The following is a 25,908-nucleotide window of genomic DNA, read 5'->3' on the forward strand; positions in this document are numbered from 1 at the left end:
GGAAGTTTGTGTAATCCCTCCGATCAGGAGATGAATATTGTCTTCCTCCGGAAGGTTCATCTGGTGCATGAGAGCCATTTTTTCGATTGCATATTGATTGAATGACTCTTTGTTATGCAACCATTTTCTAGCTTCCACCTTTTGCATGGCACGGTAGAACGGGATCTTCCTGTCAAAGATTTTGTGCAGTTCTTGTTTGAGGCTGGACCATGATTCCAACACAGGTCCTGTCTGTATGTTGCACCAACAACGGGCTGCTTTCGTTAGCCGACTTGTAGCGGCAAGTAGCACAACACCATCGGTAGCACCATGCACCTCAGCCACTTTGTCTACTCTTCTTGTCCACGCCTGGATATTTTCCTCTTCTCCACCGGCAAATTCAGGGATCTGCGATGATATCCACTGCACCATATTTCTCGTAGGAAGATTGTTGGATACTCCGGGTCGCTCCAACGTTCCATTCGACGGAGTCGATCCCGATGTCGAACCAGCATGAGCCGTCGCCTGCTCGTCTGGCATCCAGCGAGGAGCCACATTTTCTTCTCTATTTCTATCACTTTCTGCTCGCGCGCCTAGAATCTGGATTAATTGCGCGAATTGTTGTTCTTGTTGCTGCAGCATTTGTTGTTGCTGCATTTGTGCCTCTTGCTGCTGACGTAATACCTCATTTACTAAGGCAAGTATCTGCTGCAGTATTTCCGTGGTGCCCAATTGACTGCCTCCGGTTGGTATCGGAGCATCCACTCTTGCTCTTGAAGCTCGCTCTGAAAACTCTTCCGGCAGAACCTCCACTGGATCGTACCTTTCAAGGTGTGACATTATTGCGTCCACTAACGCGTTTCTATCACCAATGGTCGAAAGACCGTATCTCTTGGCTTCTGCTTGCAATTGCTCAATGGAAAACTCTTCTAATGCAGCACGTTCCATTCTCCTCTGGTGCTTGGTTCGCACCATTCCTTGTCATCACGATATACACAAAAATTCACTGACTTGATTTTCAATCGGCCCTTTATCCCACTTCTGAGTTGAAAAAAGACGAAAACACATAGAATTCAAGAAATACCGATCTAAGGGCGTCGAATGAGCTACACAAGATCAAGTGTATTTAATAATAACTAGTATATTTAGTTTCACGTTGTACAATTACTCTCAGGCTTAGGATCGTCCGTCCTGGAACCCGTCACGAAGGAGAGTCCCGACCGGGCATTCTCTCGCTCGCAGCTCATCTCGGTGGATCTTTCTAGGTGTTATTAGAATCGTACATCAAAACATGTTTGTCACCTTTCCAACCGATGTACGTTCGCACGATCCTTCGAGGCCTTCCGCAACATGATCTCTAATACAATATCTGATTTACACAAATAATCTTTCAGTAGCGATAAACAGCGTCATTATTTTTCTTTTCATTACAATAAAACTATTGTTATACGTGCAAAATTTGAAAATTTCTTCCAAGCACTGGCAGATTTCGTAAATATCCATGAGCCTTGCAACGTAACATCCAACAGGCTTGGGAAAAATGGTTACGAGAATATAACGCTGTTCTTTCACCTTTCTTGCGGGCAAAAAATAAAATGTGCATTTTAATTTACTGCGCAATTATTCGATGGAACCGGCGACTCGACCGCAGCGTTTCGATTTATCGACAAACCGTTTCCTTGTCCCGGTTGAACGAACGCGCGTACGTCGTTTCGTTCAATGCGCCGGATGGCTCGTTCGCGCGGTCACCAATTCTCGCGCGCAGAACGTTCGAAGGGAACATAAAACACTTCGTTAGCCTTTCCAGGAGCGAACGACCGTAAACGCGTACGATCGAATAAAAAGGTCGCGTAATTGCCCTATGGCAAATAGTAACGGCGCTGAATCTGAGACTGCTTTCGACCCGAAAGTGCGAGATTAAAAATGCCAGTCATCAATTTTTATTCCTATAAGATTTTAATTAGAATCAATATCTAATTTCGTTTCATTACTATCATCGTGCCATGACACGGCAAATTCCTCGAAAAGTAAAAATTATTTTATGGGTAATATCGTTTTACAATCGAATTAATTAAGAACAAAGGAGATGCAAACTTTAATTGATTCGACCTTAACTGGCAATATATTTGATAAAAAATTGTTAATCACAGCGTTTCGACCCTTGGTTTGGCTCCTCCTCAGGTGATAACGAACTTTATACAAAATCGGGCATTAAGTTACTCTGTACAAATTAACAACAACAACAATGTTACGAATATAATAATAAACTATGCGCTGATTAAATTGAAAATGAAAAAGAAAAGAAGTCAAAACTTACGTGTCAATTGTGACGTCAGTATATAAAAAATAAGTCAGTATAAGAAAAATAGATAAATAAATAACGAATCATGTCAAAACGTAGAAATTTGACAGTTTTTAAGTGTCACGATAAAACAGAAATCACAATTAAACGAAAAAGTCCAGTCTGACATGAAAGGTACGTTAGCGACCCATGAAGGCAACCAACACACTGCTAGTCTATTTAGGTGATTTTTATTATCCAAAAAATAATACAATACTTTATCGTTGACCAGAATTGGCTATATTTTATTATTAATTTACTTAATTTACAACGTTTCGACCCATGGTTGCGGTCCTTATCAAGTAAGCTGAATTACATAGAAGCAAAGGTTAGTTTAGACAATAATATTAACGAAAATTAAACGAAGTACGGTTAGCACTTACTTGTAGATGTCAAAATTAACAAAAACTAGAAATCATTGGCAGAATATCAACAGTAAAAGTCATAGATATCAGTTCAAAGGTTTTTTATAATAAATAGAGATTTCTAAGTCATCCATTAACCCTTTAACTACGGGTAAAATTATACGCGACTACAACGCCAAACACAAAAAAATGAGAAAAATGTCGATTTTAACATAATAGTCATTTTTGCTTATAAATAAGTAAAATGTTTTAAAATATGCTTTAAAACATTGCTTGTCTTAAATCAAATTTTATTTCATTGATTTTTCAAGGAAAAAAAAAAGAAAATTCACCCTCTGAAAGGATCAGGGATTAATAGGGTTAAAAATAACTTAGAAAAAAGTTTTTTCCTAATTAAAACTTTCGGTAATACATTCCTTGAAGAAGAATAAGTGATTATCTATTTTACCAAATTTCAAATTCTACCCCTAAAGGTATGAAACGGGGGTTAAAATTTTGTATAGAAAGAATTTGAAAAATAAGATTTTCAAAATGAAACTTATTGAAATATGTTCCTAAAGAGAAATAACAAAACACCTATTTTACCAATTTGCAAAACTTAACCCCTAAGGGGGTAGAACGAGGGTTGAAAATTTCTATGGAATGGAGATAAAAAAGGAATTTTCAGAATAAAACTTTCAGAAATGTATCCCTAAATAAAAATAAGTGAGCACCTATTTTACCAAATTTCAAAATTTTATCCCTAAGGGGGTAAAACAGTGGTTGAAATTTTTTTTATGAAAAAATATAAAAAGTAGCGTTTTCAAAATGGAACTAACTGAAATGTATTTCTAAAGATACATAACAGAACACTTACTTTACCAATTTTCAAAACTCAACCCATAAGGGGGTGAAACGGGGGTTGAAAGTTTTTATGAAATGGAAATAAAAAAGTGGTTTTCAAAATACAACTTTCGGAAATGTATCCTAAAGAGAAAGAACTATTTTACCGAATTTCAAAATTCCATCCCTGAAGGGGTGAAGCGGGGTTTGAAATTTTGTCTATTGCAGTGGTGTATAAAATAATTTACGTCCAAATTGTACGCTGATGAAGCCGCAGGCAAAAGCTAGGAAGTAAAAATAAATAAATAGATTTACATTTTATATCATTACATTTATTTTAACAATTACAAGAAAGGATATAATATAAAATGTAAAAACCAAAAATGTAATCAATGTCATGTAAAAATATATTGAAAGTAAAAAGTAAAAGTAAAGGAAAATGTTACTACAGATAATAATTCAAAATTTTTCTTTCAAAACTTTTTTCTGGTGTGATAAATTTTATAACAATTTCCCACACAAAGTCCTACTTGACATTCTGGACACCATGTTGTAACATATTTTCGCTTTCGATCACCTCTATTAGTATGAGAGCAAACATGACATATTTGTTGTCCTTTTCTTCTACCAACAGTTGGCGGAACATTATCCAGGAAATGCCTTTCCATAAAATTTGTTGCAGCTAAACGGTCAAGGTGTTCTCCGCTTCTTGTACCAGATCTAACTGCAGTAAGAGTACCATGTCTCTAAAATTTGTCGAATTATATTCCTTATAAAATGTTTCAGTGGCAAGGTATTATTTCCTGTTTTAACTAAATACAAATTGTACGAATTCAAAATTGACAAATCCAACAAATGAAAAAAGAATTTTTTGTACCACTTCACAGATTTACGGACACATTCAACAAAAGACAACTGCATGTCAGCTTTATCAACTAGTCTCATATTTTTTGTATAATCAAGCACACAGTCTGGTTTCATAATTCTTTCATTTGTCCGATGATTCACTTTCCCACTATCCACCAATCTTCCTCTATGAAATGTGGTGATAAAATGAACATCTCTTTTATCTTTTCATTTCAGAGCTAAAATTTTTCTAAACTTTTTCCATTTTATTTCACCGCGCCTTAGTCTTGTAAATCTAGAGAAATGTCTTCAGTTGTTTTTCACAGTGCCACATAATCCTATACCATTTTGGACCAAATAAGCCGCTAACTTTGGACTGGTGTACCAATTATCGGTATACAAAAGATGATTTTTTCTTTGATAATTTTGCATCAGTTTTTTTACAACAGCGCCCGCAACACCAATTGGATCGTCTTGTGGTATATCTCGCGCAGAACCGGTATAAACTAAAACGTTCATAATAATACACCCTTCATATTTTTTTACAATAACTATTGTTTTCCAACATAGTTTTCCGGATCTTCGGCAAGATTATAATTTTCGTGGTCCCAAAGTGTGACAGTGGATTCTTATAGGATTTTGGATGGGAAAAAAGAATCTGAAAGTTTTAAATCGATATCTCTATTGGTTTTCGAGATATCGATTTTTTCGTGTAATTATATATATTAGGAGAAGCAGCTCCGTTCATGTTCACTTTAACATATGTTATAGAGGACCTTAAGTAACGTACAGAAGGTTTTACTCGTCTGTCATTGTTTATTAAAAAAGTTAATAACAAAAGAAGTTTAATAATTTTACACAAATTTTCCACACAAATGGAGATCTAGGCGAGAGGGTGAGAATCCCTTAAGGAGCCCCGGACACATACGCATCGTTTTCAGCCCGCTTCGCCCCTCCCCCCCCCGGGGTTCTGTCCCGTGTACTATGTGATCACAATAGGTCTGTTCTTTTTAGCTGCACTGCTGAACTAGTGCAGTTAGAGTGAAAGAAAGTATATTCGTCTCATTCTAACTAACTGCACTAGTTCAGCAGTGCAGCTAAAAAGAACAGACCTATTGTGATCATGTAGTACACGGGACGGAACCCGCGGGGGGGAGGAGCGAAGCCCCTGAGCGAAGCGGGCTGAAAACGATGCGTCTCTGTCTGGGGCTCCAGAGTCGGAAAATATAACTTAACCCAACCCAACCCCATTTTTTATTCCTGCTTTTGAACCCCGCGAAAACGGTGAGGAGGAGATTCTCCTTCAGTATTACCTATTTCGAAACTTCTTTTGTTAATAACTTTTTAATAAACAACGAGCGACGGCTAAAACCTTTTGAAGGTCACTCAGGAGGGTCATCTTGACAATGTATGTCAAGGTCAAGGTTATCGGAGCTGCATCCCCTATAATACATAATTACCTCCAAATAATTACCCAAATTATCAAAAATAATTTTAAAAAATATGTAGATTACATATTTTTCGAGCTTCCCCTATTGATTATCACTGTTGGAGTCACAACAAAGATTTTTACCACGAGAGCATAAAAAAAAATCGAAATTCGGAAAAGGCCTTATTGTATTAGGGGTGTGATTTAGTTTTGAGGGTTTGTTTTGCTCAAAAACGCATGTATTTAAATATGATAATGAATGAATACCATAATCAAAATATTTTCCTTCGTTTTCTATAACTTTTTCCCATCTTTCTGGCAAGAGATGGATTCCACCACGATAAAATGACTCTTCTTTTGAGTCGATCCATTCGTCGACGAATTTTCGCACTTCTTCGAAATTATGAAAGTGTATATCCTCTAAAGCGTGTTGCATCGACCGGAACAAATAATAATTGCATGGAGCAATGTCCGGAGAATACGCGGGGTGCGGTAAGACTTGCCATTCAAGCTCTAATAGTGTTTGTTTCACTGATAACGCAGCGTGAGGTCGAGCGTTGTCACGAAGAAGAATCACTTTCCGTCGTTTACTCGCAATTGGTGGTCGTTTTTGGTCCAATGCTTGCTTCAACTTGTACAATTGGTGTCGATAACGATCAGCCGTGACAGTCTCATGCGGATTTAACAGCTCATAGTACACTATACCTTCTTCATCCCACCAAATACAGAGCATTACTTTTGAACCGTGAATATTGCGTCTCGGAGTGGATGTTGATGGTTCGCCTGGATCCACCCATGATTTTCTGCGTTTCGGATTATCAAAATAGATCCACTTTTCATCCCCAGTAACAATCCGAGACAAAAGACTCTTCTTTTTTTGCCTGGCGATCAACGAAATGCAAATGTTCAACCGGTTCGCAATGGTACTTTCCGATAATTCATGTCGAACCCATTTCCCTTCTTTCTGAATTTTTCCCATTTCATGTAAATGTTTGGTAACTGTTGTACGATCAACATTTAATGCTCTGGCAAGTTCTGAAGTGGATTGTGTTGGATTTTCGTGCAATAATGCTTGCAAATCTGCATTTTCAAGCTTTCTTGGTTGTCCCGAGCGTTCTTTGTCCTTCACATCAGTATGACCACTTTTAAAGCGTCTAAACCAGTATTCACACGTCTTAATTGATGGGGCAGAATCACCATAAGTTTCCACAAGAATTCTATAATCCTCAGCCGCAGTTTTCTTTTGATTAAAAAACAAAAACAACGCATGTCGAAAATGCTCTTTCGGAAGTTGCATTTTTATGATGATATAAACACGACTGTTATTGCATCTATTGCTATAATGCTACTAAATGTCATGGATAATGTCAACACTGTAAGAAACAACAGCTATCGGAAACAGCTATTGGAACAAACTGACACTACAGCCATCTGTTGCAAAACCCTCAAAACTAAATCACACTCCTAATAAATAATTACCATTTTGTAAAATATTCATATTCTTCAGCATCATCTGTCACCATAAACAAATCAGTCACACCTGAATTTGTATCATCAAAGTTATACATTTCCGGTTGAAATGCATCACAATCCTCCCATTGAAAATTTGTATCATCCCATCTATCGCTGTCACTAGATTCACTAACAGACACGTCTTCATCTTCGTTACTACCTTCTGGGTCACTGTTAGATATATTTTCTTCACCACTTTCAAAGTCACTAGTGGAGAGATTGTCATCACTTGTATAATTGTCGCTACTTTCTACTTCTTCAAATCTTCTACGCTTTCCTGTTGATGTAAATGGTTCATCCATTATAAATTTACTTGTAAACTACACTTTCAGAAGCACAAAAATAAGTACACTTGTTTGAACGTAAGTTGAAACTGAACAGCTCGCAAAGAAAAACCGAAATGATAAAAAAATATACGAAGTATAATATAAAAGTGCATACAAGGCAAAGCTAATAAATTTCTTTTTCAAACACACCATTTGTATAACAACAAACGAAACAATCATAAACGACGACACAATTATGAATAAAAACAAGCAAAGGAAGATAATGAATGTTCATACATTTTTTTTCAAATTCAGCAATTCAATCGCCGTAAATAAAACGAACATATTATTAGTTCTTATCAACACCTACTTGGCGAGCGTAAACGTCATTGTTTATTTTGCTTTATTATTTATCTCACTATAAGAGAGGAGTCACTGGACCTCTGCAATTACTAAAAAATAATTGTATCAAACTAAAATATTAATTGTAGTCGTCTATTGACGACCGCCGTACATATTAATGAATTAAAAAATCTGAATCGGCTATTGACGACTGCCGGAATACAAGGCAGAATTACTAAGTCGCTTATTGACGACCGCCGGAGTTAAAGGGTTAAAGTCACTGATACAGTAGTATGTCAATAATGTCGAGAGTTAAAAATTTTTAAAAACAAAAATAATTCAAATAAGTCAGCCGTAGCAAATTATTAAAAATACCGTCAATAACTTTTATTATGTTATCCTAAATGTCAGGCAAGTTGTCAGTATCAGTTTGAAGGTTAATAGAATTATGATGATTTTTGATATAGAACATCTCAGCGATCTCTCTCTTTCTTCTAAATTTCTCACGATGTAAGATCACTGGTTTTGACCAATCAAAATCATGGCTATTAAAGAGACGATGTTTACTGACAACTGAATGGTCACTAGCATTTTTTCGGATGTCTGACCTATGTTCGCTATTGTAAGTCTTGTTCTTAAATGTCTTTTGGTTTGCCCTATATAGCAAGCTTCACAGTCAATACATTCAATTTTATAAACTACTTCAGTACATTGTAAATCATCTAATCGATCTTTACCCCTTCCTATGATGTTATCAAGCTTTTTAAGTATATTATACACCACACTAAAACCAAAAGACTTCAAGTTCCTTTCAATATTATAACTTAATTCTTTGATGTAAGGCACGGTAAAATACTTTTTCTCTGTGTCCTTAATTGTGTCATTGTTAACATCGCAATGTGTAATGTACATAAGCCTTCTCTAACTACATGTCTATTAATAAATTCTGGAGAATAACAGTTATTTTTTTAAATGTTTTTTACAATATCTATATTAGAATCATGGAATCTCGCATCAGATAGTAAAATAGCTCTATCAACAAGGCTCGTTATAATACTAACTTTGTATTCTTGTGGATGATGAGAAAAATAATTAATATACCGTCCGGAAAACGTAGGTTTCCTGTACCAGTTAGTTATCAGTCGCTGATTATCCCTAATTACAGTGGTATCAAGAAAATTTATACTATTATTTGTTTCTAACTCTACTGTAAATCTCAATCTGTCATGATATGAATTAAAAACTTGCAGAACGTAATGGACTTTGTCATTTGGAAGAACTGTAAAAATATCCTCAACATATCGATAAAACACTGGCGCATTAAAGTCAAGCGTAGAAAGACAATACATCTCGAGATCATCCAGTACAATGTCGGCCAATATAATATAGGTGACAACGGAGAGCCCATTGAGCTTCCAAAAATCTGTTTATAGTAAACACCATTAAATTGGAAGCTAGTAGAACTCAATACCAAATCAAGAGCGTGTAGAAATTGATCAAGAGAGTTAATGCAGTCCCAGAGGCAATCAAGTTCCATCTCTTTTCGATTCCTTATAATACAAGATTCTTAGGAATGTTGGTAAATAATGAGACAACATCCAAGGAGATCAAAACCTCACTAGATTCAATCTTCAAATCTTTAATTTTTTCAACAAATGTCCAACTATCCTTGATATAAGAATTTGGCCGCAGAAGAGTTTCCTTTAATATTTTATGAAAGTAGTGAGAAATATTATATATAGGACTGCCCAAAATGGAAACAATAACTCGCAAAGAGAAACCCGATTTATGAATTTTGGGAAGACTATAACAACGAGATAAATTACCATTAGTTATACGTAACTGTTTATACGTGTAATCGTCAATAATATGACAGTCAAGCCAATATTTAATTAGGTCATTAACTCTAGACGTCAAACGTTTAATAGGATCTCTACTTAGTTAGTTTCGTGTAACTAGTGTTGTTATCGAGAATCTCAGTCATCTTATTAATGTAGTCACTTTTATCCATAATCACTGTAACATGTCCCTTGTCAGCTCTTGTTATCATTACCCAGACAGCACATAATATTTATGATAACTATTCATAAATATTTATTAATATTTATTATTTTAAATATTATATAAATATTTTAATAATATTGAAGATACATAAAGACAATACAAAAATAAAAATTGTATTCGACATATTATTAAAATAAATATTAAATATTTTATATAATATTTACGGTAAGTAAAAATAAATATTTATAGTAATATCTTGTAAATATTTGGTTGGTTTATTGTGTGCGTGTGAGATTCCCGCCTCTGATTCATCAAGCGACCGATAGATGGCTAGGCCAGGCGTGACGTTCTCGCACGAAACATTTGCGTTATCACCTTATAAATAACCATCCAGAAAACCGATCCAGTACTCTTTTCTTCTTCTTTTCTTTTGAAATCATTATTGCTTGAAGCGATATCTCATTCCAAAAGAGTAAGATTCCACTACACGAAATTTAGAGAGTAATTCATAAAATATAAAAATCTAGTTTTTTACAAAACTGTGACTTATTAACTCTGTCTATCTTTGAGGCACTGATATATAGAATTGATAAATATTTTTCTGATGGTTTCTGAATCGTTTTTTTCCCGAAAAAGAAACGTTTCTCTTAACGTTTTTTCGTTGGACATTTTTCTCTTAAATAAACGTTTCAATAAAATGGTTATAAAACGTTATGTTAAAACGTTTATGAAACGATTTTGAAACCAATGTGTGTTTCCTGGAAGTAATTTTAGAATATTTAATTAATATTTATGATAAACATTTTTAAGATATTTATGATAAATATTTATGATCTGTTTAATCTAAGACTACAAAGAGATTTATGAAATATTTTGATAAATATTTATAAAATATTTAAATAAATCTTATAAATATTTTATAAATATTTCATAAATATTATGTGCTGTCTAGGTAAGTTGTCATTATCTCGTAAAAAAATCTTACATTGTTTAAAAGAGTCAGATATGTATTTGACAATGTACGCTTGACTTTAATGTGCCAGTTTTTTATCGGTATGTTGATGATATTTTTACAATTCTTAATATAACATTATAGGGAGGGGTAAAGTTCGATTAGATGATTTACAATGTACTGAAGTAGTTTATAAAATTGAATGTATTAACTGTGAAGCTTGCTACATAGGGCAAACCAAAAGACATTTAAGAACAAGACTTACAATAGCGAACATAGGTCAGACATCCGAAAAAATGCTAGTGACCATTCAGTTGTCAGTAAAGATTGGTCAAAACCAGTGATCTTACATCGTGAGAAATTTAGAAGAAAGAGAGAGATCACTGAGATGTTCTATATCAAAAAACATCATAATTCTATTAACTTTCAAATTGATACTGACAACTTGCCTGACATTTACGATAACATAATAAAAATCACCTAAATAGTCTAGCAGTGTGTTGTTTGCCTTCATGGGTCGCTAATGTACCTTTCATGTCAGACTGGACTTTTTCGTTTAATTGTGATTTCTGTTTTATCGTGACACTTAAAAACTGTCCAATTTCTACGTTTTGACATGATTCGTTATTTATTTATCTATTTTTCTGTTATTTTTTATATAGGGGAGACTAGGGATAAAAGCAACACTGGACAAATGTAACAAACACGATTACTAAAAAAAAACATTCATGTACGAATCTATCCACGGTTATACAACGTCTTTTGAACGTTCCTCTCACCTCAGTAGCGCTCGAAGCTCTTTCATGAGAGGTTCTGTGTCTGTGTTGCATCGATGCCATAAACACACGGTCAAAGTAAGTATTTTGTGTTTTCTTAATTTCTTAATATTGCATTGAAAATTTAGTTTATCCCTTTATTTATTGTTTATTATAAATGAGTCGCTATTCCTTTAAATAGTTTGATGCATATTTTGAGGTTAGTTTATTTTATAACATTAAATATTTGATCAATTGTGGCAAAAATCTAAGTCGGGACAAAAGTAACAGTCTGTTACTTATGTCCCGAAAACAATAATTGTTATTGATGTTGATTTCTATTCATTTATATATATTTCTCTTACAAAAACGTTCTTATTATTATTTTAGAATGCCGAATATACGAAAAAGAAAAACAGATAGAGGCTTAGCAGTAACAATAAATTCAGTTATGTTTGCCATAATTGTCTTTCTGACAATGAGTGACTTTTTTCAATTTTGTAACAGATATCGAAGTATTTCATACCTTTTTTATTTTTTGTTATCTTTCTTTGTTTACCTATATGAATATCAATTCCAGAAATTTATGATTTTTCACTTTTTTAGTTAATTTTCTTCAGGTATAAATAATTGCATAACCTTAATTTATAAGAATAGTTTATGTTGTGTTATAAAAGAGAAGTTCCTTGTGATATTAAACATTTTTGTTTATTATATGTTTGTATAATTTCGTTTATTTTATGATTGAATAATTTTATGTTCGTATAATTTTGTTTTTATAATTTTATGTTTCATTATTTATGTTTAAAATAATTAAACATGTCCAGAATTATTTGAAAAAAGTTTATAAGGAATAAAACGTTTCACTACATTGATTATATGTTTGTTTTAATTTTATTTTATCTTGTTAAAATCAACCTTCAGCCCTGTTATAACCAGCCCTAGGGGTAGGGACAATCGTAACAAATCTCGATTTTTATAAAATTCGATTTTTCCACGTAATTGTATAATGTGCATAAGTTTTATCCATACCAAATAATAAGTAAAGAATGCATTAATCTTATGAGATAGAAAAAGTTTACAAATAAACAAGCAAATCGAAGATATCAACACAAATAAGCAAAATGTTACGTTTGTCCCTGGTCTCCCCTACTGACGTGACAATTGACACGTAAGTTTTTTGACTTCTTTTCTTTTTCATTTTCAATTTAATCAGCGCATAGTTTATTATTATATTCGTAACATTGTTGTTGTTTTTAATTTGTACAGAGTAACTTAATGCCCGATTTTGTATTAAGTTCGTTATCACCTGAGGAGGAGCCAAACCAAGGGTCGAAACGTTGTGATTAACAATTTTTTATCAAATATATTGTCAGTTAAGGCCGAATCAATTAAGGTTTCCACCTCCTTTTTTTCATATCTATTCGACTGGCGAAGATAAGATTTCAACATCAACATAATCTTTGCGAATTATTCAAGATATTACTTTTTTAAGTGAATAAGGATATTAAAATGTCATAATAATCTCTATATTGAAAATAATAATAATTTATTTCTCGTATGAAGCTCGCATGTTTTGCGTGAATTATTTTATATATTCTGATACGTTTCTCGTTTCTCGCGTTGTTATCGGCAAGAACGACCATAACTCAAGCCGTTTCGCTTCATGCACTTAAAAACGAGATACGTGAGCTATTCTTTTCATTTTAGGTTTGTTCTCTGCACCTTGAATTTACGATCCCATATCTTGGCAGAGTTCGATTTAAAAAGTGCAGGTAATATTTCAGTATATGTTCCCAGAAGAAAATGTGCGGGATGGATACTAAATGCAAAGTAAAGAATGGATATAAAATTACTTAGCTAATATAAAAATTCTTTCTCTCAACGCGTTAACATATATTCATATTGAATTTAACGTCGAGCATAGAAGTGATTTATGCTGATGGAACGATAATATGTATTTTACTTTTAATATGATGCTCGGTACACGTATTATCACATGGTCCGAATAAAATTGCATGCGCAAAATGAATGCAATAACGTATTATATTATACCTACATATAAATACGAAAATTAACGATATATGCGATTTTGATGAAATGCAGTAATATCTATAATGTCACAAGTAATGTAACATTTTTATTGTACAAAAAAAGATCATTATAAATTAAGGATGTAAATGTTAACGGTATTCCGGCCGATCGACCGGAAGAAGGAGAGAACGGGAGAGAAACCATCATTCGTCAAATAGTTTGACGGAGTTAAGCCATAATTTGCCACAAACTAATTCCACGCGAGATCTACGTGGCAACGCGGAGAAATTTAATTTTCGGTCAGCGTACATCCGCCGTTTAATTACGCCAAGTTCGAACGTCTGGCTTCTCTAATTTGTCCAAATAGCGGAGTACGCGTACGGACAGAGACCAAGTTATATGAGGACGGACGTGGGTCAATTAAGCGTTGAACTTTGTCAAGCTTCCGACATTAAAATATACGCGCTGCTAGGTGCTTGCAAATTATTTCGCGGATGCACCTCGTCTTTGTACGAGATATGCCGTATGCCGCGTTTCAAGTATACGGTACCGGTAAAGAGCGCACGTTTCAAATATTATAAATACGTTCCACACGCCATCGACCCGTTGCTTATTTCGACGAGATATTTTGTGGGCGAAATAAAAAAAAACGCATGCAGATCAAAGCCGATCAAAACTTACTAGTCTCATTTGTATCGCGTAATACTCTGTGACCCCCTATAAGCGATTATGGTGCGCGTGGTGTAAACGAGCAAGGTGCAACGGATGCAACCACGTTTCTCAGTAACGTTTTTACAATCGTCCCGGCGGAACGCAATTTTGGCTAATGGGCCATACAATTTTAGAGGTCATTTCTACACGCGAAGACGTGTATGCGCGTGATTTTTTACGTCGACAGAGCAAATTGCAGCTTACAAAAAAGGCATAAAAACTCGATTGCGAGCGCGAACTCATATTTGCTCGGCCGACAAATCTAATCGAGCAACGAACGGCGAAGCCGAAGAGTAATGATCCGCAGCTTGCTCTCTGCGATTTATCGACGGGTCTTGACTGACGTTAACAGACATTTAGCTCAAAGGCGAGTAAAACCTTGCGATGCGGTTCTTACGAGATCGTTCTCGTTTTCTTGACTGTAGCTTAACGGAAAAACACAAACGCGGTTAATGCACCAAATATGCTGCTCGATTCAATTGCGGATTCGATGTTAAATGCGATGCGGCTGCAAGTTATCAAAGATACGCATATAATACGAGAAACTGATAAATCTAAAAAAAGCGCTTATAATTTTCCAAGTATCTATTTCTTCACAAAGTAGATCGTCGAGAGAAGAGTGCTTGTCAGTAAGAAGTATCCCATTCAGAGTATCAGGAATAGCAAGATAACTCGACCGTAAGCACCATAAGAACCGGAGGGTTCAGCGAAGCAGCAATGATTTCGAGGGGCCGGATAATGCTGGAAATCGTTGCTGCGTCCCTACCGCGATCGTATTAAGGAAAATTCTTGTGCCGGCATAATACGTTTCGAAGGTGCCGTGTCAGCGCCGGCACGAGTCTTCCTCGTAGGATTCGCCTGCGTCGCGACGTCCCTTACGATTCGACGTGACGTCGCGTATAAAGAAACGCCCGCGCGGGGATGAGTTGTGGCGCGGGATTCCACGGGATAACCGCGCGTGTGGCGCGATATTATAAAACTGTCGCAGACGTGGCGATCCCGCATTCCCCCCGCATTAAATCTAACGTCGGCTTTGAAAGATAGCGGCCAGACGGACACCCACATGGCGTATCCCGGGACGTTTGTCACGTCTGTCAGTCCATGGAAAAATTTATATCTCCTCGAAGATCACGCATACCGTGCCACCGGATATCGCTGAGGCACGATCGCGGATCTCTCGCGTGTCTCGAGGATCCATGCCAATCTTGCCAAATTTTGCCAAATCTTGGTGATTCGCGTCTCCGAACCCTCCGAACCCTCGGAGGCAGTCCTTTCATTTACGCGTCCGTCTCTCTCGCCTCTCCTGAGCCTAATTGAAATGATTATGGAACAGGCGTTTGCTTCCTCGCGTTTATTCCTTACTTACAGGTCAAGATCTTTGCCTCACAGATTTTCCTTCTCCTCGAAATCACGGCAATCGCGAAAGCGAAGAATGATTTGATCAAGTTGTTCCTCGTTACGTTACATTAGCGAGCAACAGAAGCATAGCTTCGTCTTACTGTCGTCTTATTAATCATTACTGTAGCACGCAATCGGAGCCGCGACGAGACATACTATTGTCGAAGAATTACGTCAAAAGATATTTCGATGCAACGTGAACGCCGCGATGCTCGCATTTCGCTCACGGTGTATGGGTAAAATGCACGCGGATATGGTATTGAGCAGACACGTAGCACAGTTGTGTACCCAATAACAATCCGATTTTACTCGGATGCACGTGCGTGCTGTGTCCCGTTTCCGTCCGGGCCGGGAAACGGCATTGTGCACGGTTGTAGTACTGGTGTTTCCTCCCCCTACCGCTTTCTCAGTAGCATCGGCTTAAATCTGAATTATCTTAGGCTGCGTAAATACTCGTATTGTGTCCGACAGAAATAGTCAGCCTAAACTGACAAGGCGGCTTCTCAATAGGTCGACAAGTCATCGCTCAAGCTGCTATTGATACGCATTATGTCGCATCGATCGTAATCTCCGTGAGATAAATGGCTGTGTATTCACATGCACACACCTATATGTGTGTAATTAATTTAGTTATGAACTACTTCGTGCAAAATTCAATTTTCTAATTGCTTAGTCTGGTGAGAAATTTTCAATTAATGCACGTATAAACGTTTCCGTCCCAAGCGCGTGTTTTTCTTACATAAATATTCAGTGTAGTAACGTCACATATTCCGCTAAAGCAGTTAAAATGCTTCTTTATAATCTTAAATAATTATTTGTAGTATAAAATAAATGGTAAATGGAGGAGCGTAATGAAAAACATTTTCTTCGTAGTGTGTAATGAACGCGCGCGCGCGCTCGCACGGAATGAGCAAAACGCAGCGAATTTTCGGACTTCGCGAAACGTTTTCGCGAACGATGCAAGTTCGCCAAAGGGCGGCAATCGACAGGCACGTGAAAAAAAGAATCTTTCCCGAGCTCTCTTGCGCGATGAATTATAAAATGCTCTTTGTCGAGCAGATATTCTAACTTTTCACTTAAGCGCACAGATGGAAACAGGAAGAAGTCCCTCTCGACGGCATCGGGTGCTTGCAAAGGGATTGTCCGCATAGAAGTTCCCTAAGGCTGCTGTAAGGATGTCAGGGAGGGCAGGTAGGAAAGGGGAAGGGAAGCAAAGAGGTAGCTCGATTTGGGGATCAAGCGCGAAAGGGAGGAACAAAAGTAAACTTATTTCCCGGTAATGCGAAAAGTTTGAGAGGTGGAAAAATGTTCTCGGCGGCGCTTTTTGTTCTAATCGATTGCCAGTTTGCTCGATGCCCGCATTTATCAGAGGGTGAGCGTTGCGCGAGCGAGCGAGCGAGCAGGCAAGCGCCGATAAAAGCCCGCCCCGAGATGTAAAGAAACGTCTCGTCGCGTTGTTCGCGATAGAATTTTCGATTGGCCTTTATCCCATTTTGCCCCGTTATCCCAACTATTCTCTGGGCGAAAGTGCCGACGAGGACGACGTTAGGATATTATGATGCCGATCCGAGATCCGGGAAATATCACGTTGACTCGCAAGAAAGAGTCTGAACGGTAATTGTCACGCCAGTTACATGTACAAGTAAACCGTGTAAATTAGCCATTTAGTAATAATAATCATCGATACGACTTTTATGTGCGAATAAATGCGTAATTTGTTTATAAAACTCTGAAATAATAAACGACAAACAGTAGCATCCTTTCAATGGAAATATGCCAAACGTTATTAAAAAGCGCTCTTAGTAATCGTACATCAAACGTTAGTAAAATGTATTAATTAATTAAATCACTCGCGCGCGCGCGCGCATACTGCGTACAAAAGATTAAGGTTCGGTGAATTTCCCGTGCCTGGTAATTGTGTATATTACGCGATGCTGTTTGGGTGTTATTAATTGTTTGTGTTGCACATGACATATCAAAAGAACGAATTGAACGTACGAATTTTCAATATGTCCGTTCATTTACGTCGCAACAATAATTTTTGCTTGACGTGACATGAATAAAGAATTATAAATTACGGAATATTCTCGCGCGGTAAATTTCATCTCCCACGATATATATTGACACAGATACTGGGAGGTGCTGTAATTCAATGTATCGAGCGTCGATCTTGCTCTAGCTCGGACAGGAACGGTCACAGTGATTGATCCGTTTTACGATACGCAGCAAGATCAAACGGAGCTGTTGCTGACGTGTTGTATCTGTTGCTTCTATAAAATCTAATAGAACATATATTGCATCGTATCCGTGCGAAATTGACGATTCTCACGATCTTTTCTAGAATTTTCTATCGAGAATGTGATGAAAAACACAAGGCGACAATATCACGTCTAAATTAATTCCGTACACTTCTACCTCTTGATAAACCGTAATAGCGAATTTTTGTGGCCACTTACGCAGCGCTCTCTCATGTCGCGACTATATTTAAATGAATGGCGTTATTAGCACTTGCTCCGCTTAAGTTGAATCTCACCGCTCGGAAGAACGGCCATCCAGAATTGTTACGACTAACAAGATCCTCTGGGAGACCCTTCGCCCGGCGGCAATTTTTTGCAGTCTTAAATGAGGTGTAATACGTGTGATTCCTTACAAGCCCAAGTATAACTGCTGGCCTTTTTTCGTGATCCGACTTTTTTATTAGCATCGATAAAAGTATAATTACTATATACGTAAAACGATTTTGATATATATAATAATATTTCTATTCCATTTTATATAATGTGCAATATATTTCTCTCATTATTAATATATAACATTGAATGTTTTGTATTAAATGTCGTTAGTTGGGACGCGCTTTCATCTTTTCATTTCTCAAAATACAAAAGCTCGGCTTACATCATCGTAGCGCTCAATAGTTGAAACGTTTTCACCCCACTGTATTTATCGTAAATAATATTCAGCTTGTACAAATGAATCTTGGACTGAAAGAGCGGTAAGTGTGGTTGTACGGCAGCTGTTTGCACGTGACACGATTATTGTAACCGTCTCTGTAATCGCTCATCCCCGCCATATTTTATAATAATTCGTACTGACTTAATCCCTCTGAACTGCTGTTTCCGGCGTTTCGGCTGGCTGGCAGGCTTATGAATACGAGACATTCATCAGTGCAAAGTAGACGGGACAAATTGCTTTCTGGAACTCAAAGAATGAAGACTTGCCTCGTGCTACGTAGTAGGGTCTCGTCTCCGCGCAGGCAAAGGGTCTCGAGGGCGTCCTCCTTTGTAGGGTAAAGTCTGAAGACGAAGATGCATACTGGCGAAACAAGAGTACTCGAGTCCTTCTACGTAACGCACTTTCACGCAACATTCTTGTCGAGAAGCTGACAAGCTGACAAGAGACGAGAGGTAAAAAGGAAGAATGCGCGACGTAATCGGCTAACTAGCGCACTTATATCCGACGAGAAGAATACCGAAACTTAATATTAAAACTTAATATTAAAATATGTTTTCGAAAAAAGCAAGATTAAATAGTCATTTAAGAGAATCTTTGATCAAAGAGATTTCTCTGACAAGTGTTTCATACAGCATGTTTGCACGGTACACCGTAATTAGAACTTTACGTTACGTTGCATGAAATTTAGTTTACATTCCATAAGACGCAGTGGTGAAAGTAAACGAAAGGAGGATTCGCAACATCCTGTACCTCGTACATCTATTCGAGAGGAGCGTTTGGCACACGACTGCAACCACATCGTCGAGATCTCGACTGGCAAAGGAAGTGTGAGAAATGACGGCTAAAAATAAGTAGATCGCCGCAACAAAACGACACGCTCACCGTATTGTTGGCCGCAAAAATAAATGTTCGCCGTGAAAGTACGTGTAAAGCGAGGTGAAGAAATCCCATGGAGCCTTCGGTGTAGTTACTTCACTCCTGTTCCTTGGTTGGCGAGGAGTAATAAAGTGCCAGTGTCCAAGCTACCGGAAATTAATCGTCGCGAAAAACCGTCGAGAAAACTGCAGTGCACTCGACGGTTTTCCTTTCCCAGAAATACAACTCGACCTCCTACTTTCCCGTCTAGAGAGGCTATTCGGCTCTAGTAATTTTAATTTACGCGACACGCGTAATTTTGCAAAGCCAAGCTACCTCCAATAAGGAACTGCGTCCGGAGTGCCGTCACAAAGCCGGTGCATTCAAATGCGACATAAAATGCGCCTTATAATTGTACAGTTTTGCTGCGGGCGCAATTAATTTACGTTTTTGCGATTATTTCGCGTCAAGAAGCAAAGACATCCTTGAGATGAATATGGTAATATCAGTAATTGCATTTTTAATGAATAAGGATACGTTAATGTACCGAGTTCGTGCCGAGTAAGGCCGAGAAATTGTAAAACTTTTACAAATAAGTTACAAGCACCTTACAGATATGGATAAATCACCGCGTAACGTGCAACGCGGCGATTTAAATACGCAAACAATCTCTCGCAGCTTCTTCTATTTCGATGAAGAGATTCAGGTTTTCACGTACACTCGCGCCATTTTAAAGAGGCGGATTTCAGCGATTAATGAGCTATTTATCACATTCATCGACCTGCGTCATTTGCATTTGCAGCTCGGCTATAATTCATCGTCTCACGCTCCCGTGCGTGTAGATAGACGCGTGGATATAGACATGTGTACAAACGTAGGACTGAAATTCATGACGTACGTCGCGCCGTCCCACTGTCCTAGAAACATTTCCACGCCGCGCACCGCGGGTAATTGAATGGGAAATGAAGTGGTAATGCCTACAACGATATGCAACTCTCGTTTCAGATTAATATCCTCAGATATCTACGGACTTAATACCATTATTGTCTCCCGCAATAAATGCGTCGTACGTGCACCCTCGCGACACCCTCGCGCGTTCGTGGGGTCGCGTTCTGACAGACTGCGCAATAATTGCAATCCTCTCGTTACGAGGAAAATTACATCGTGCACGCGAGCATCGCTGAATGCTTACGATAATTGGCGTGCCACCTTTAAGACATCTGTAACTCGTCGCCAGACGAGATTTGTTGGCTTATACAGATCTTTGTGTGTAAAGTGTGCAGTCGTTAAGTAACTGTGCAACCCGACGGGTCGTGCGACGCTCCGCGCGTCGTCCTACAGCGGTAATGAAAGGGCGGAAAAGTAAACGTTTGCGCGAAGACATTTTGTTGACGTTGCGCGCGAAGGTGGAGGCAATTTCGGCGGGTTGACACGTCGAAAATGCGCCCGGTTGCTTCTGTAGACGCGTATCCGGGGGCGAGTCTACAGACGCAACAGTTACGCTGTTGCGCAATGCTTGTCAGAACAATATATAATTATTGCAGGGATTTATCGACAACGAGGGTCGATCTACCTCGCGGAGAGTGCGAACGGACTTTTCGCAAAACGGTAAAATGAATTTTACCAGCTCGGTTTTCCGGCTTACCGGAAAGTTTTGCAAAATGCGGCGTTATGTTACGGCGAAGCATCAAACCTTGGGACGGCAATGGCAGCGGAGCACAGTTATAACAATGGCCACAATAAAATTCATACGTAACGCGACTATGAAAATTTTATAACCTGACGCGGAAAACCGATCTCACTCTCGCGACCGATAGCTTCATGTGGGAAACGAAATAACCGATATTGCGGCGATATTTATGAAGAGCAATCGCGCTCAGCTGAATCGGCCGCGGCGGTGCGAAAGTCCGGAAATTTAAACTAGAAATTTCTTCCTCGCCTCCGCAAGGAGGTGCTTGTCGATATTTGAATCACGGTTTCGCGCGAACGTCGAACAATCACGCGTATTTACCGTTAAATAATGCAGGCTGTAACAGTGAATGTTGGACGTAGTTCAAGGATAACACGCGCTATACATTGCGTTCATTGACCCGCGAATTAAATGGCCGGGTGGATCAATGCCAAGTAATACGAACGCGATCGTTCCCTCACATCTTGGCTTCGCACGTCGAGTTTGCGAATGCTATAGACGTGAATTTAATTATCATTAAGCTCGTCGTATCACGTAAATGTGTTTGTCCACATTGTAATGTAACATTGGAAGGCGAGAAATGTCGAACATATGACACAATGACAACAGTATGCTTATCACTATGATTTATCGTATTTGTTGCTTAAATGTGGATGAATATGGCGTAAATAACAATTGCTATCACTGTCCTTTCAAATTAAAATTTCCTCGCTGTTCCTCGGATGCTTCAACAAAATAGGATTTATAATACGCACAGAAAAAACTGTAACTAAGCACGAAAAATACCTTGATATAAAGGCAAAATATCATAGAAAATTATTTGCTCATATTTTTTGCTAAATTATTATTTCAGTATGACGTATAAAGCATAAAGTCTTAATAATAGACAGATATATTTTTGTTTACTTACTTTTATTCTCTTATTTATTTAATATCCATAAAATCCGCACGGAAAAGGGTATTTTCGCTGATATTTTCGCCGAGCAATTCTCAAACAGCGAGGAAGCAACGAATTCGCGACAAATATACCTCATTCGTGGCAAATGAAAAATTGGAAACGCATGAAAAAAAATTGCACAAATTGCTATCAGCGTTAAAGGTCCGACTGTATGTATGTACAAGCGAATGACAAAATCTGCCTACACCAGATCGGTCCGGCACCGATGCGTTTCGATTCTAGACAGCCGCGGTGTGCATTTTCGCCCTTTTACACGCTTGCGGCCGGCCGGGTGCATCGATCGGGCCGATAGCGCGCGTGCCAGTTTTCCACGCGTTTTTTTCTCTCCCTGGATTTTCTCCCGTCCCGTGCCTTCTCCCTACCGCGCTCGAAACCCACTTTTATTCTGAACAATTTCGACGGCTGCTTTTGACGTTCCTCTCGCCCGACCGACGTACGTTCCATTGCGCGCGTGCGCGTGTGCGTCCGTGTGCGTGCGCTACCGCTCTGCCAGTTATGCGATACATTTTTTATTTTATACGCGTTTTTCCACCTCGCACGCACACCTCGTATCATACGCCATTAACCACCGCAATGTCAATTATTCGAAAGTTTTGCCGCGGTCCCACTCCGTTCGTCCCGTTTCCTCCCATATTAGATTGCCCCGGCCAATTGCATTGCCGTTGGCGTCCCGATTGGCGAAATATGTAATCGCTCGTTTATCGAGTTCCATATTTAATAGAAATGTTTGATAATAGTGCGATTGTTTAAATTATTTTACATATGTGGTACACTTCGACGTGCGCGTTATGTTATGCGGTAATTCTCGTTCTTTGAGAGAGGTACGCGTAATATTTTTACATATAAATTATAAATGCGGTAACATTACATAATCGTGCAATATATTAATTTTCAGCTAATACATTATTATTGCAAATGAACCATTTGTGTATAACAGAGCATTTCGCAAATAGAGGTGGAAACTTCGCATATTTGTCTCGCGTATCCGCTCATTTCTCTTTACGGAAGTTTGGAAATTAGGTGGAAGAGGATACAGTTATCGTCCGCAATTTTTTTTGCCAGATAGCGGAGAGATACAGGGGATAACTACGTCTACCGTAACTTAGTCGTCGTAATGCATCTTTTTATGGACCCTCATCTGCTGTTAGTACGTAAATATTTTTCTGCGTTACGCAAACAATGCCGTGGCCATACCGTAATTTCATTTTATGCCACAGCTGCGTCTATTCGAAGCGACCGGCTTGAGTATACGCATTGTTAGCCGGATATCCAACTATTAGGCAGGAACTTGAATATCCGCTTGTACTCCGAGCAAAATGCATCAAACATAAAGACAAATAGGCGTCATTTCTTTCTGCCATTATTCGCTCATTATTTCCTTCTATATTTTCTCCTCTTTGCGCTTTTTTGAGTACTTTCATTATGACGTATCAATATGTAATTGAAAACCAAAAAGTAGGCCATTCATCGGATAAAGTTAGAACAGACATTAATAATCGGCGTGCCGATATCTCGCTGCTGTTACATTTTTATTATTACATAACAGGCAGCCCCAGCCATTTGGATAAAACGGGCAGCTTTCGCTAACGGAACGTTCTCCGCTTAGAGATGTACGGGGTAGAGGGGTCGGAACGCTGACGTAGATATTTAATATAGGGTGCTCGACATTCAGAGCATGGTACAGCACTTGAGGAGCTTACGGGTTAAGGCGCCCTACGCATTTCGGAGCCGTAATCTTGTATAACGACGGTTTGGCATATGCGAAACAGGTTCATTACGTCAGGAGGATTTGTCGCATAATTTCAAACTCGGCAGTGCGCGCACACCCCGGCGAAAATTACGGGAACGACCGTAACTATTTATCGAAAACAAGGACGACCTCGAACAAGAGAAATTACTCTCTTTAGCGGCGAATCCGATTACTCGCTGCTATTGCGAGAGCGATTTCGCAATCATGTAAATCTAAACGTTTTGTAAAGACAGTAATAGCATTTCTTGAATTGTTACATCGGAACAGAGCGCAATCATTTAAATATTAATTAATTAATTTTAATCTGTATTTTATATGCACAATGCGATACAATATGCGGCTTACATTTATTCATGGATTAATGGCGAAAATATGGGTCATTTTCTTCTAAACAGGCGCGTTACTTGTCAATTTGTATAGACGCGAAATTACAATTACTATGCGCGTAAAGGGGTAGCCTCAAAATCAATATTTATTTATAATTACCGCAATAGTTAGGACGCGAAATAGAACAGTCAATTGGTGATCGCAAATACACGCGCGCGCGCGCGCACGCACGTGAGATAAATAGATAATTAACGATAAGGATAGATAAATAATTCTCTTCCAATCAATTTAAAGTAGGCGACGAAGCATTATCTCGGAATCTAGCGTTACCTCTTTGGTTAATTGCCACTCTAATATTGAAGTTAAATTAATTTACATACTGATTAAAATCAAGCAGATCACGATTGTGTACATTCAATATACAAATGTAACTACATTGCTGTACTCTTGCAAGTACCAAGAAGTGAAATAAAATGAAGTGAAAATTTTACTTTGTGATCCATATTTCAGTATCGTGAATTAAGTTAGTAGTATTCAATCGAGATGTCTTTAGTCTATTTGAATGAAATAATTCCATTACTCGATTCGATTTAAATGTAGCGTATGACTAATAACTGCCGATATTCGATACGTAATCAAGTACAGACGGGCAGCGTTAATTTAACTTGCTTTTTTCAAAGGCACATTAATATTATCGGTGATTAAATCTGCAGCAACGTTTTCGACTCATTACAACCGTGCATTATTAATCTCGCGCTAATGGAAGTGTCGCATCGAAGAGTGCGCCAAAGTGATTCTCGTTTTTGCGATTCTCGTTTCGCGATTTTCCGAACATGAAAACCTGATCGCCGCACATATGCGTACATACGTAATCACCCGCAAATATATCATCTAGATGAGTACGGGTACAGCGTATCGTTACATCGAAACACACAATTGAAACACGCTGCTATAGCGGTGCTCCCTTGTAATGAACGTTTCACGTAAATTGTCGGACACGCGTCAGGCGAAGACGGCGAGGCGGTATCGGAGTTTGAGTGGGTGTATCGACGTCGTCGATGAGGTGCGTTGCCGAAGGGGGTGCTTTGGGGAAGGAAACTGATACGGGGGGTGCATGCCGGGTGCGATGCTGATGGTGAATTTCTCAGAGCCGGAAGACGCAGTTGGACGAGGGTTATTACGGACGAGGGCCGAGGGAAAAGTCCCGGGGGCTAAGAAGAAGAGATTGCTGTCTGGACCGCACCGGGCCAGGTGGGGATAAGGCCGGGTTATACGGGAGAAAACGACACGCTATCAAGCGGGAACACTCCGACTGCGCCGAGGAGGAGTATCAGCGACAAATACAGTGCATCATCAACAGATAAGCTGCTTAGGTCGGGGTCTTACGCGAATGTCGCCGCGATCTCTCCGAGTTTCTCGTCTCTTCGCGCTTCATTCTTCCTCTCGCCCTTTCCCTCTCTCCCTCTCTCTCTCTCTCTCTCTCTCCCTCTCCCTCCCCCTCCCCCTCCCTCCCTCCCTCCCTCTTTTCCCTTGGTTGTCGCGTCTATCCCTCACCGCAAAGCCGTTATCTACCGTCACGGTTCATCGACGCGAGGCGACGGCGTGTTTGACGAAATATTG

At 38.5% G+C, this 25,908-nt stretch overlaps 2 protein-coding genes across 7 annotated transcripts in view; one reads left to right on the forward strand and one right to left on the reverse strand.

Annotated features, from left to right (window-relative positions):
• Positions 1-25,908, forward strand: part of LOC105287792 (T-lymphocyte activation antigen CD86) — a 235,361-nt gene that overhangs the window by 36,146 nt on the left and 173,307 nt on the right. The gene's annotated exons all lie outside the window — the stretch shown is intronic.
• LOC113562421 (piggyBac transposable element-derived protein 4-like) lies at positions 3,967-5,388 on the reverse strand. The gene is given in 2 exon segments (XM_026971855.1): positions 3,967-4,226; positions 4,228-5,388. Coding segments are annotated over 2 exon segments (447 nt in total). The 5' UTR covers positions 4,429-5,388; the 3' UTR covers positions 3,967-3,980.

The sequence above is a fragment of the Ooceraea biroi genome, chromosome 8, assembly GCF_003672135.1.
Source record: "Ooceraea biroi isolate clonal line C1 chromosome 8, Obir_v5.4, whole genome shotgun sequence".
NCBI classification, from domain to species: domain Eukaryota; kingdom Metazoa; phylum Arthropoda; class Insecta; order Hymenoptera; family Formicidae; genus Ooceraea; species Ooceraea biroi.